At 57.6% G+C, this 13611-nt stretch overlaps 1 protein-coding gene across 1 annotated transcript in view; it reads left to right on the forward strand.

Moving 5' to 3' along the window:
• The window catches only part of LOC142475184 (maestro heat-like repeat-containing protein family member 1), a 53005-nt gene extending 42835 nt beyond the window's left edge, over positions 1-10170 (forward strand). Inside the window, exons 8-9 of the mRNA XM_075581159.1 lie at positions 9665-9800; positions 9887-10170. Coding sequence (XP_075437274.1) covers positions 9665-9800; positions 9887-10170 — 420 coding nt within the window. The remainder of the gene's footprint in view (positions 1-9664; positions 9801-9886) is intronic.
• The last annotated feature ends 3441 nt before the right edge of the window (positions 10171-13611 follow it).

A 13611-nucleotide genomic window follows, 5' to 3' on the forward strand; every position in this document is an offset into this window, starting at 1 on the left:
GCCTATCAGATTAACAGCGGGGGTCCCTGGCAGTCCCATTCAAACTGAATTGTACTGCCAGGGATCCCTGCTGTGTTAATCCTATGGGTCGTTAGTCAATGCAGAAATGCCTTAAACGTGCCTCAAACTAGCCCAGAACATACCCAGCACTCACCCAGCGCACACCCAGCGCACACCCAGCGCACACCCAGCGCACACCCAGCACACACCCAGCACACACCCAGCACACACCCAGCGCATACCCAGCACACACCCAGCACACACCCAGCACACACCCAGCACACACCCAGCACGTACACAGCACACACCCAGCGCACACCCAGCGCACACCCAGCACACACCCAGCACACACCCAGCACACACCCAGCACACACCCAGCACACACCCAGCACACACCCAGCACACACCCAGCACACACCCAGCACACACCCAGCACACACCCAGCACATACCCTGAATGTAACCCGGCTAGTTTACGGCAAATGTTAGAATAAACGTTGCCTCTACTGTAAGTCCACGCTCAGGAAGGTTTTGTACCTGGAACCGGGCGCAGATAGTGGAGAGATGTGTGGGGTACGGGGTCACGACAGACGGTCGTTCCAAGAGTCAGTTGGAGGAGGATTTAGAAGAATATGAGGGCAGGATGGCCCCGCCAGCAGACAGTACTCAGCCCGGAGTGCAGGAGGTCCTTCCAGCTCCGGGGCTGCAAGGACAGCGGGAGGATGTCAGTGACCGCCTGGAAGAGGGTGGCGTGGTGCCAGGGGGTGCAGATGGATCAGTCGCTGCGGCGACCGGACTTGCTACCTCTGGACTCATTGCACTCCTCACCGCCTGGGGAGAAGGGCTTAGCTATGAACAGCGACTCGAGCTCCTGTCGACAGCGCTTGGAAGGCCCCCTCACTCCCACCTTGTCAGCGGGGAACAGGACGTTCCCAGAGTAACTGCTGTGGAAGCAGCAGAGCCAGCAAATGAAGATGTAACCAGCAGAGCCTTGGTGAGCAACGCAGCAGTCCCCAGAGAGGCAGCCATTCCGACTAGGGGGGACCAGTCTGCACCTCAGCGGACTCCCAAACATACAGTGGGCAGCGACACGCCCTATACTGGGGAGTTCAAGCTTGAGAGACGGTGCTATCATTGCCACAAGGTGGGCCACATCCGGCCACATTGCCCGGACCGTGAGCGGTCTGGGGGACCCCATCAGGGGCAACGTTCACAAGCTGCAGGGCCAGTAACCCAGATTGGGCTGGCCCACACAGAGGAACAGAGCACAGCCATGGAGCCACAACTAAGAGGGATGTCCCAGGCAGATGCTGCTTTTGTCACCTCAGAGCCAGCAGCAGTGAGCAGAGGATGTCCAAGTGCAAAAGTCGAGATGCAGCCTGCTGATGTCCTGAGCAGGCACTCACGGAGGGTTACCTTTGGTGACCGGCAAGCAGGGAGCTTGCCAGATTTGGGTGCTGCTGTTATTCTGGTGCAGCCAGAAGATTTGCTCCCGGGCACCGGGGTGCAAAGAACCCATCATTTTGGATAGGGGTGCTAATCATGGCATGAGGGAGGTAGGGGTTTTGTCCAGGGAAACTGCTGAGGTGCGCCTTACCAATAACCTGGAGCCTGTGATCTGTGTGGTTGCTGCGGAATTGCCTGCTGTTGCGGCGATTCCTAAGAACCTGTCATCAGGAATCACAGCAGAATCAACCTCTGTCCCCCTGCATTTGGGACCAACGGTTCCAGTGGCCTCTGCGGAGACCAGACAGGTAAGCCAGACTACTGAGTCGCGACCAGTGACTGACTTACTGTTCCCTTTACCTGTCCCTGTTACCCCTGACTTAGAGACTAAGGGTGGGGGGTTAGAATTAGGGACAGCAGATCGGGATGCGGTGAAAGCTGATCCCAGCTTAGAAGGTATGGGACTGCGGGCATCCGAGTCCTGGGAAAGCGGGGGGTCAGACCACAGGCTGTGGCACCGCGGGCTCTGGGGTAGGGAGCCAGGTTCTACCGGGTTAGCCAGGGGCTGGACAGGTAGAAGACGGTTAGTGGGACCCAGGGAGGGTAGGCAGCAAGTGTTGCAGGTAGCCTTCCCCAGTTCACTAGTGGGGCATCAGGGGGTCACTCACATGAGAACCCAGCTGTTGCAGCCTTACTTCTGGCCGGAGGCAGCAGGGGCAGTGGCAGACTTTGGCCACCCCTGGGACGCCTGCCAGCCAGAGGGTAAAGCGGGTGATTATGTGCAGATGCTCCTGAACCTGTTACCAGGAATGGGGAACATGTTTCAGGAAGTAGCTCAGGCAGTGCCAGGCCTCTTAGGTAGGATAGGGTTTCCTATGGGGTCCTAGTTGAGCTAAGGGCCCTGGGAGGTAGGCAGGCAGGGGCAGAAGCCTGGGCTAGGGTAGAGCAGCCTAGGGTCCTGTTCTCAGACAAGCTGGGCAGGGCACATAGTACAAATGAGCCTGTGCTCCCAGGGGATCTGCATCCTCTGCATAAGAATACCTATGGAGTATCAGCAGAGGTGGCAGACAGTGTAGAGAGGAAGGCAAAGGGGGAGTCAGTCTTCAGCCTTCAGAATGGCCTCTGTGAGTTTTTCAGGGTGCCATTCAGGATGAGGAATGCTCTGGCTACCTCCCACCGCCTGGTCAGGAGGGCACTAGAGAGAGTGCAGAGGTGACATACAGGGAGAGGGTAGTTGGCTTCAGGCAGATCTGTGGTTTGTATCCAGGACAGGTAGCAGCAGTGCTAGCCCGGGTTAGGGAGACAGGGACGACCAAAGTCTATCACATCAATATGCTCAAGGAGGACATAGCTCTGCCAGATCTCCTAGGGGAGGCTAGGCAGGGAGGTACCAGAGAGCAGGTGGAGATAGGGGCTCAGCTGAGTGTCAGGCAGAGAGCAGATGCCAGGGCTATGCTAGCGCAGTATAGGGCTCTGTTCACAGACAAGCCAGGGAGGACACACATCACTGAGCACCCAGTGCTTACAGGGGATCTGAGACCTCTGCATAAGCACGCTTATAGAGTGTCAGCAGAGGTGAAGGGCAGTATAGAGAGGGAGGTGGAGGAGATGCTGGCCCTAGGGGTAATTGTACCATCCCAGAGCCCTTGGGCTTGTCCGGTAGTCCTAGTGCCTAAGAAGGATGGGACCACCCGGTTCTGTGTGGACTACCGGCAGCTCAATGCAGGGACGGTTTCAGATGCCTACCCCATGCCCCGCATGGATGAGTTGCTGGATGAACTCGCGGGGGCAAGGTATCTGACCACCATGGATCTCAGTAAAGGGTACTGGCTGATCCCTTTGACCCAGGAGGCTAGGGAAAAGTCGGCTTTCATCACCCCAAGTGGCCTCTATGAGTTCTTAGTGATGCCATTTGGGATGAAGAATACACTGGCTACCTACCAACGCCTGGTCAATCGTTTGCTAGAGGGCATGCAAGGGGTTGCAAGGGCTTATCTGGATGATATTGCTGTGTTCAGTAACTCCTGGGAATCACACTTACTTCATGTAGCTGCGGTGCTAGCCAGGATTAGGGAGGCAGGTCTCACCTTAAAACCCACCAAGTGCTTAGTAGGGATGGCTGAAGTCTTATACCTAGGGCATAGGGTGGGTGGAGGGCACCTCAAGCCAGAACCAGCTAAGGTAGAGGCAGGAGTGCAGTGTCCCACTCCCAAAACCAAGAAGCAGGTCATGGCGTTTCTAGGCACTGCAGGCTACTCCAGGAAGTTTGTTCCCCAGTATAGTGCCATTGCAAAACCCCTGACTGACTTGACCCAGAAGCGACAGTCTGTGCTGGTAGTCTGGTCTCCAGCCTGGGAAAAAGCATTTCAGGCTTTGAAGACTGCACCCATCCTTGCCGCTCCAGATTATTCCAACAAGTTTCTGGTGCCGACAGATGCCTCAGACGTTGGCATTGGTGCTGTGCTCAGCCAGGTGGGGGAGGAGGTCAGGCAACCTCCAATGATGTTTCTTGGCCGCAAGCGGCTGCCCAGAGAAGGGGCATATGCCACTATTGAGAAGGAGTGTCTGGCCATAGTATGGGCGCTAAAGAAGCTACAGCCATCTCTGTATGGCTGAACCTTCACTGTTATCACTGACCATAACCCCCTAAGTTGGTTGCAGAGGGTGTCGGGAGAGAATGCCAAGCTCCTGCGCTGGAGCCTGGCCTTGCAAGAATGTGACTTCACCATTCAGCACAAGAAAGGCAGTGAGCATGGGAACGCTGATGGCCTCTCCCGGCAGGACAATCCCCAAGACCTAATGACTTCAAAAACCCTCAGGTCAGCCCAACCACCAGAGGAGGTGGCCAGGGCAAACCTTGGGCTTTGAGTGGGGGAGGTGTGGTGAAAATGGGGCTAATAAGCGCATTAATAAAGGCAGTGGGCTCGGCTGGTTACCCCTGTTTCATATTGGGGATGAAGGGGTTGATGTTATATGCTGTTCCCCTTTTAAGTCTGCTAATTTAGGAACGGAGTGAGCCAGCACCCTGATTGTTGGTGTGCAGCCTCAGTGTAACCCTCCAAGAACACATATATTGAGGATATGGCTTTGTCATAGGGGAAACATGTATTTTTGATGGGGTGCCTTTCTGTTGCAGTTTTATATGTGCCGGCAGGATGCTATTGTTTCTGCCTGCCTTTGTAATGCATTAAGGAACAAATGTTATGCATATATGAGCCCCCTGTTGGGATGAAAGACCCCAGATTCGTAAAGTGTCACTTAATCAGGATGTTTTTGAGTAGCAGGTCCTGTTACTCATCCTAGATATTTCACACCTTGGGACCAAACTCCAGACATTGTGTCCCCAGAAATGAGTGGCCCCTTTTTACTTAGCAGTGCTACCAAGCTGCTTACTGAGCATGCTCAGAGTTACCTGAGCTGGCTGTAGGATTTGCCCATGTGACCTGGCAGGTTCTGATAGGAGGAAGATAATTCCTTGCCAATGGGATGAGGCTAATGTAACACTTCAGAGGCCCTTGTCCTTAAAAAGGCCTGTACCCCTCATTCCTGTGTTGTTGTTGTTCCTTTGTTGTTGCTGTTGTTACCTGATTTCTTCAAGCATTTAAATCCCAGAAAACCAGAAAGGACTTTGCACATTCACAGAAGGATTGGACTGGCTATTTATTTGGCAATTTGCAAAAGGACTACATTTTAAAAGACAATCTTCTGGTGCTTTGCACCTTTCTGGACATTATCCTCTGTTTCTCTACCCGTGAGTGTAATTATTAAGTTATTCTGCAGTTGTCGTGTGTTTGCCTATCAAAGGAATAAATCTCAGTTTATTTTGCTCAACCTGTTCTGCTCAATCAGGATCCACGAAATATAAATGTGTTATTAAGCGTGTCTCCCGTCACAAGCGTTTAAAACTGGTGGCAGCTGGTGAGATACTGATTGAGCCTATATTCCAGTTTCCTGTGGGGTTCTGTAATATAGTGAGGACCTTGTAGATTGCAAGCTCCTCAGACAAGTGGCAACTTACACACACTTCCAAAGAAGCACGAGATAATTCACTGGTCTCTGGACCTATACCCCAGTGGCACCATACAGAAGAGGCAACTCTTATTCGAACAAAAACCAGTGGCAATTCCCCAAAAAACCCAGGAAACACCCAGGTACATGCTGGGTACATGCCTTAAACTTTCCTTAAACTAGCCCCAGCATTTCTGCGTTGGTTAATGGCCTATCAGATTAACAGCGGGGGTCCCTGGCAGTCCCATTCAAACTGAATTGTACTGCCAGGGATCCCTGCTGTGTTAATCCTATGGGTCGTTAGTCAATGCAGAAATGCCTTAAACGTGCCTCAAACTAGCCCAGAACATACCCAGCACACACCCAGCGCACACCCAGCGCACACCCAGCGCACACCCAGCGCATACCCAGCACACACCCAGCACACACCCAGAATGTAACCCGGCTAGTTTACGGCAAATGTTAGAATAAACGTTGCCTCTACTGTATGTCCAGTCTCCTGTACGTATAGTCCTTACGCCCGGTCACTGTGTGTATGTCCAGTCTCCTGCACGTACAGTCCTTGTGCCCGGTCACTATGTATGTATATCCAATCTCTTGTACATACAGTCCTTACGCCCGGTCACTGTGTGTATGACCAGTCTCCTGTACGTACAGTTCTTACGCCCGGTCACTGTGTGTATATCCAGTCTCCTGCACGTACAGTCCTTGTGCCCGGTCACTGTGTGTATGACCAGTCCCCCTGTACGTATAGTCCTTACGCCCGGTCACTGTGTGTATGACCAGTCCCTCTGTACGTACAGTCCTTGTGCCCGGTCACTGTGTGTGTATGACCAGTCACTGTGTGTATGACCAGTCTCCTGTACGTATAGTCCTTGTGCCCGGTCACTGTGTGTATGACCAGTCTCCTGTACATATAGTCCTTACGCCCGGTCACTGTGTGTATGACCAGTCCCCTGTACGTATAGTCCTTGTGCCCGGTCACTGTGTGTATGACCAGTCTCCTGTACATATAGTCCTTGTGCCCGGTCACTGTGTGTATGACCAGTCTCCTGTACGTACAGTCCTTGTGCCCGGTCACTGTGTGTATGACCAGTCTCCTGCACGTACAGTCCTTGTGCCCGGTCACTGTGTGTATGACCAGTCTCCTGTACGTACAGTCCCTGTGCCCGGTCACTGTGTGTGACCAGTCTCCTGTACGTATAGTCCTTGTGCCCAGTCACTGTATGTGTGTTTATCCAGTCTCCTGTACGTACAGTCCTTGTGCCCGGTCACTGTGTGTGTGTATGACCAGTCTCCTGTACGTATAGTCCTTGTTCCCGGTCACTGTGTGTATGACCAGTCTCCTGTACGTATAGTCCTTGCGCCCGGTCACTGTGTGTATGACCAGTCTTTTGTACGTACAGTCCTTGTGCCCGGTCACTGTGTGTATATCCAGTCCCCTGTATGTATAGTCCTTGTGCCCGGTCACTGTATGTGTGTATATCCAGTCTCCTGTACGTACAGTCCTTGTGCCCGGTCACTATGTGTGTGTGTATATCCAGTCTCCTGCACGTACAGTCCTTGTGCCTGGTCACTATGTGTGTGTGTGTGTGTGTGTATATCCAGTCTCCTGCACGTACAGTCCTTGTGCCCGGTCACTATGTGTGTATGACCAGTCCCCTGTACGTACAGTCCTTGTGCCCGGTCACTATGTATGTATGACCAGTCTCCTGTACATACAGTCCTTACGCCCGGTCACTGTATGTGTGTATATCCAGTCTCCTGTACGTACAGTCCTTGTGCCCGGTCACTGTGTGTATGACCAGTCTCCTGTACGTATAGTCCTTGTGCCCGGTCACTGTATGTGTGTTTATCCAGTCCCCTGTACGTACAGTCCTTGTGCCCGGTCACTGTGTGTATGACCAGTCCCCCTGTACGTATGGTCCTTACACCTGGTCACTGTGTGTATGACCAGTCCCCTGTACGTATAGTCCTTACGCCCGGTCACTTTGTGTATGACCAGTCCCCCTGTACGTATAGTCCTTACGCCCGGTCACTGTGTGTATGACCAGTCCCCCTGTACCTATAGTCCTTACGCCCGGTCACTGTGTGTATGTCCAGTCTCCTGTACGAATAGTCCTTGTGCCCGGTCACTGTATGTGTGTATGACCAGTCCCTTGTACGTACAGTCCTTGTGCCCGGTCACTGTGTGTATGACCAGTCTCCTGTACATATAGTCCTTGTGCCCGGTCACTGTGTGTATGTATGACCAGTCTCCTGTACGTACAGTTCTTGTGCCAGGTCACTGTGTATGTATGACCAGTCTCCTGTACGTATAGTCATTGTGCCCGGTCACTGTATGTGTGTATATCCAGTCTCCTGTACGTGCAGTCCTTGTGCCCGGTCACTTTGTGTATGACCAGTCCCCCTGTACGTATAGTCCTTACGCCTGGTCACTGTGTGTATATCCAGTCTCCTGTACGTACAGTCCTTGTGCCCGGTCACTGTGTGTGTGTATGACCAGTCCCTTGTACGTACAGTCCTTTTGCCCGGTCACAGTGTGTATGACCAGTCCCCCTGTACGTATAGTCCTTGTGCCCGGTCACTGTATGTGTGTATATCCTGTCTCCTGTACGTACAGTCCTTGTGCCCGGTCACAGTGTGTATGACCAGTCCCCTGTACGTATAGTCCTTGTGCCCGGTCACTGTGTGTATGACCAGTCTTTTGTACGTACAGTCCTTGTGCCCGGTCACTGTGTGTATATCCAGTCCCCTGTACATATAGTCCTTGTGCCCGGTCACTGTATGTGTATATATCCAGTCCCCTGTACATATAGTCCTTGTGCCCGGTCACTGTATGTGTATATATCCAGTCTCCTGTACGTACAGTCCTTGTGCCCGGTCACTGTGTGTATGACCAGTCTTTTGTACGTACAGTCCTTGTGCCCGGTCACTGTGTGTATGACCAGTGTCCTGTACATATAGTCCTTGTGCCCGGTCACTGTATGTGTATATATCCAGTCTCCTGTACGTACAGTCCTTGTGCCCGGTCACTGTGTGTATGACCAGTCTTTTGTACGTACAGTCCTTGTGCCCGGTCACTGTGTGTATGACCAGTGTCCTGTACGTATAGTCCTTGTGCCCGGTCACTATGTATGTATGACCAGTCCCTTGCACGTACAGTCCTTGTGCCCGGTCACTGTGTGTATGACCAGTCCCCCTGTACCTATAGTCCTTACGCCCGGTCACTGTGTGTATGACCAGTCCCCCTGTACCTATAGTCCTTACGCCCGGTCACAGTGTGTATGACCAGTTCCCCTGTACGTATAGTCCTTGAGCCCGGTCACTGTATGTGTGTATATCCAGTCTCCTGTACGTACAGTCCTTGTGCCCGGTCACAGTGTGTATGACCAGTCCCCCTGTACGTATTGTCCTTGTGCCCGGTCACTGTGTGTGTATGACCAGTCTCCTGTACGTATAGTCCTTGTGCCCGGTCACTGTATGTGTGTATGACCAGTCTCCGGTACGTATAGTCCTTGTGCCCGGTCACTGTGTGTATGACCAGTCTCCTGTACGTATAGTCCTTGTGCCCGGTCACTGTGTGTATGACCAGTCTCCTGTACGTAAAGTCCTTACGCCCGGTCACTGTGTGCATGACCAGTCTCCTGCACGTATAGTCCTTGCGCCCGGTCACTGTGTGTGTGTATGACCAGTCTCTTGCACGTATAGTCCTTGCGCCCGGTCACTGTGTGTGTGTATGACCAGTCTCCTGCACGTACAGTCCTTGCGCCCGGTCACTGTGTGTATGACCAGTCTCCTGCACGTACAGTCCTTGCGCCCGGTCACTGTGTGTGTGTATGACCAGTCTCCTGCACGTATAGTCCTTACGCCCGGTCACTGTATGTGTGTATGACCAGTCTCCTGCACGTACAGTCCTTGCGCCCGGTCACTGTGTGTGTGTATGACCAGTCCCCCTGTACGTATAGTCCTTACGCCCGGTCACTGTGTGTATGACCAGTCTCCTGCACGTACAGTCCTTGCGCCCGGTCACTGTGTGTGTGTATGACCAGTCTCCTGCACGTATAGTCCTTGCGCCCGGTCACTGTGTGTGTGTATGACCAGTCTCCTGCACGTATAGTCCTTGCGCCCGGTCACTGTGTGTGTGTATGACCAGTCTCCTGCACGTATAGTCCTTGCGCCCGGTCACTGTATGTCTCTTTCTCCGGCAGACGGTGGTCCCATTTTATAACCTGGGGCTTTTGATCGGGAGACTGTCCCTTCGTTGCTCAGACTCCCTCGCTTCCATCCGCCAGCGCACTGTGGACTGTATCTACTACCTACTGTACATCCAGCTGCGATATGAGGGTGTGTGAGTATGAGTTGTGTGTGAGTGCTCACTCCCCCTCACTGCTCTTTAACCCCTCCTCGCCCTCTCCCCCTCTCCCCCTCAGGTTTCGCTCCCGATCATAAAGACGAGCTCGTGGAGAAGTTACCGACCTTCAAAAGCGGCCTCCAGACCCCAGACTCCAGCGTCCTCTTCCACACCTGCTTTAATATCGCCATGGTGAGTGCGAGAGCGCCCTGGACGCCCCGCGGGCGAGATCGTGACTGGGAGTGTCTGAGCACAGCCTCTTCCGTGTGGGGCGTCGGTCTCGCACGTCCGACACCGCGCGTCTCCCGTACCCGCGCCGGTCTACTGGTATTTCCCATTGCACTGCAGCCAGTGATGCTGTAATCCCGTCCCCCCGTTACTCTGGGATTATATCCCATATCCACGGGTCCTTAGCAATCCCCTCTCCTCCGTCCCTGCGACGTTCCTACGGGGCGCCCTTCCCTCCGTCCCTGCCACGTTCCTACGGGGCGCCCTTCCCTCCGTCCCTGCCACGTTCCTACGGGGCGCCCTTCTCTCCGTCCCTGCCACGTTCCTACGGGACGCCCTTCCCTCCGTCTCTGCGACGTTCCTACGGGGCGCCCTTCCCTCCGTCCCTGCCACGTTCCTACGGGGCGCCCTTCCCTCCGTCCCTGCCACGTTCCTACGGGGCGCCCTTCTCTCCGTCCCTGCCACGTTCCTACGGGACGCCCTTCCCTCCGTCCCTGCCACGTTCCTACGGGACGCCCTTCCCTCCGTCTCTGGGACGTTCCTACGGGGCGCCCTTCCCTCCGTCTCTGCGACGTTCCTACGGGACGCCCTTCCCTCCGTCCCTGCCACGTTCCTACGGGACGCCCTTCCCTCCGTCTCTGGGACGTTCCTACGGGGCGCCCTTCCCTCCGTCTCTGCGACGTTCCTACGGGGCGCCCTTCCCTCCGTCCCTGCCACGTACCTACGGGACGCCCTTCCCTCCGTCTCTGCGACGTTCCTACGGGGCGCCCTTCCCTCCGTCTCTGCGACGTTCCTACGGGACGCCCTTCCCTCCGTCCCTGCGACGTTCCTACGGGACGCCCTTCCCTCCGTCTCTCTGCGACGTTCCTACGGGGCGCCCTTCCCTCCGTCTCTGCGGCGTTCCTACGGGACGCCCTTCCCTCCGTCCCTGCGACGTTCCTACGGGGCGCCCTTCCCTCCGTCTCTGCGACGTTCCTACGGAGCGCCCTTCCCTCCGTCCCTGCGACGTTCCTACGGAGCGCCCTTCCCTCCGTCCCTGCCACGTTCCTACGGGACGCCCTTCCCTCCGTCTCTCTGCGACGTTCCTACGGGGCGCCCTTCCCTCCGTCCCTGCGACGTTCCTACGGGGCGCCCTTCCCTCCGTCCCTGCGACGTTCCTACGGGGCGCCCTTCCCTCCGTCTCTGCGGCGTTCCTACGGGACGCCCTTCCCTCCGTCCCTGCGACGTTCCTACGGGGCGCCCTTCCCTCCGTCCCTGCGACGTTCCTACGGGACGCCCTTCCCTCCGTCCCTGCGACGTTCCTACGGGACGCCCTTCCCTCCGTCCCTGCGACGTTCCTACGGGGCGCCCTTCCCCCCGTCCCTGCGACGTTCCTACGGGGCGCCCTTCCCTCCATCCCTGCGACGTTCCTACGGGACGCCCTTCCCTCCGTCTCTGCCACGTTCCTACGGGGCGCCCTTCCCTCCGTCCCTGCGACGTTCCTACGGGGCGCCCTTCCCTCCGTCCCTGCGACGTTCCTACGGGGCGCCCTTCCCTCCGTCCCTGCGACGTTCCTACGGGGCGCCCTTCCCTCCGTCCCTGCCACGTTCCTACGGGGCGCCCTTCCCTCCGTCCCTGCGACGTTCCTACGGGACGCCCTTCCCTCCGTCCCTGCGACGTTCCTACGGGCGCCCTTCCCTCCGTCCCTGCGACGTTCCTACGGGACGCCCTTCCCTCTGTCCCTGCGACGTTCCTACGGGCGCCCTTCCCTCCGTCCCTGCGACGTTCCTACGGGGCGCCCTTCCCTCCGTCCCTGCGACGTCCCTACGGGGCGCCCTTCCCTCCGTCCCTGCGACGTTCCTACGGGGCGCCCTTCCCTCCGTCCCTGCGACGTTCCTACGGGGCGCCCTTCCCTCCGTCCCTGCGACGTTCCTACGGGGCGCCCTTCCCTCCGTCTCTGCGACGTTCCTACGGGGCGCCCTTCCCTCCGTCTCTGCGACGTTCCTACTGGGCGCCCTTCCCTCCGTCTCTGCGACGTTCCTACGGGGCGCCCTTCCCTCCGTCTCTCTGCGACGTTCCTACGGGACGCCCTTCCCTCCGTCCCTGCGACGTTCCTACGGGACGCCCTTCCCTCCGTCCCTGCGACGTTCCTACGGGGCGCCCTTCCCTCCGTCTCTGCGACGTTCCTACGGGACGCCCTTCTCTCCGTCTCTGCGACGTTCCTACGGGACGCCCTTCCCTCCGTCTCTGCCACGTTCCTACGGGGCGCCCTTCCCTCCGTCCCTGCGACGTTCCTACGGGGCGCCCTTCCCTCCGTCTCTGCCACGTACCTACGGGGCGCCCTTCCCTCCGTCCCTGCGACGTTCCTACGGGACGCCCTTCCCTCCGTCCCTGCGACGTTCCTACGGGGCGCCCTTCCCTCCGTCCCTGCGACGTTCCTACGGGACGCCCTTCCCTCCGTCCCTGCCACGTTCCTACGGGACGCCCTTCCCTCCGTCCCTGCGACGTTCCTACGGGGCGCCCTTCCCTCCGTCCCTGCGACGTTCCTACGGGGCGCCCTTCCCTCCGTCCCTGCGACGGTCCTACGGGGCGCCCTTCCCCCCGTCCCTGCGACGTTCCTACGGGGCGCCCTTCCCTCCGTCCCTGCGACGTTCCTACGGGCGCCCTTCCCTCCGTCCCTGCCACGTTCCTACGGGACGCCCTTCCCTCCGTCCCTGCGACGTTCCTACGGGGCGCCCTTCCCTCCGTCCCTGCGACGTTCCTACGGGGCGCCCTTCCCTCCGTCCCTGCGACGTTCCTACGGGACGCCCTTCCCTCCGTCCCTGCGACGTTCCTACGGGGCGCCCTTCCCTCCGTCCCTGCGACGTTCCTACGGGGCGCCCTTCCCTCCGTCCATGCGACGTTCCTACGGGACGCCCTTCCCTCCGTCCCTGCCACGTTCCTACGGGACGCCCTTCCCTCCGTCCCTGCGACGTTCCTACGGGGCGCCCTTCCCTCCGTCCCTGCGACGTTCCTACGGGGCGCCCTTCCCTCCGTCCCTGCGACGTTCCTACGGGGCGCCCTTCCCTCCGTCCCTGCGACGTTCCTACGGGCGCCCTTCCCTCCGTCCCTGCGACGTTCCTACGGGGCGCCCTTCCCTCCGTCCATGCGACGTTCCTACGGGGCGCCCTTCCCTCCGTCCCTGCCACGTTCCTACGGGACGCCCTTCCCTCCGTCCCTGCGACGTTCCTACGGGCGCCCTTCCCTCCGTCCCTGCGACGTTCCTACGGGGCGCCCTTCCCCCCGTCCCTGCGACGTTCCTACGGGGCGCCCTTCCCTCCGTCCTGCGACGTTCCTACGGGGCGCCCTTCCCTCCGTCCCTGCGACGTTCCTACGGGGCGCCCTTCCCTCCGTCTCTGCGACGTTCCTACGGGGCGCCCTTCCCTCCGTTCCCCTGCGACGTTCCTACGGGACGCCCTTCCCTCCGTCCCTGCGACGTTCCTACGGGGCGCCCTTCCCTCCGTCCCTGCGACGTTCCTACGGGGCGCCCTTCCCTCCGTCCCTGCGACGTTCCTACGGGGCGCCCTTCCCTCCGTCTCTGCGACGTTCCTACGGGGC

Source organism: Ascaphus truei, unplaced genomic scaffold, assembly GCF_040206685.1.
Source record: "Ascaphus truei isolate aAscTru1 unplaced genomic scaffold, aAscTru1.hap1 HAP1_SCAFFOLD_1086, whole genome shotgun sequence".
NCBI lineage: Eukaryota > Metazoa > Chordata > Amphibia > Anura > Ascaphidae > Ascaphus > Ascaphus truei.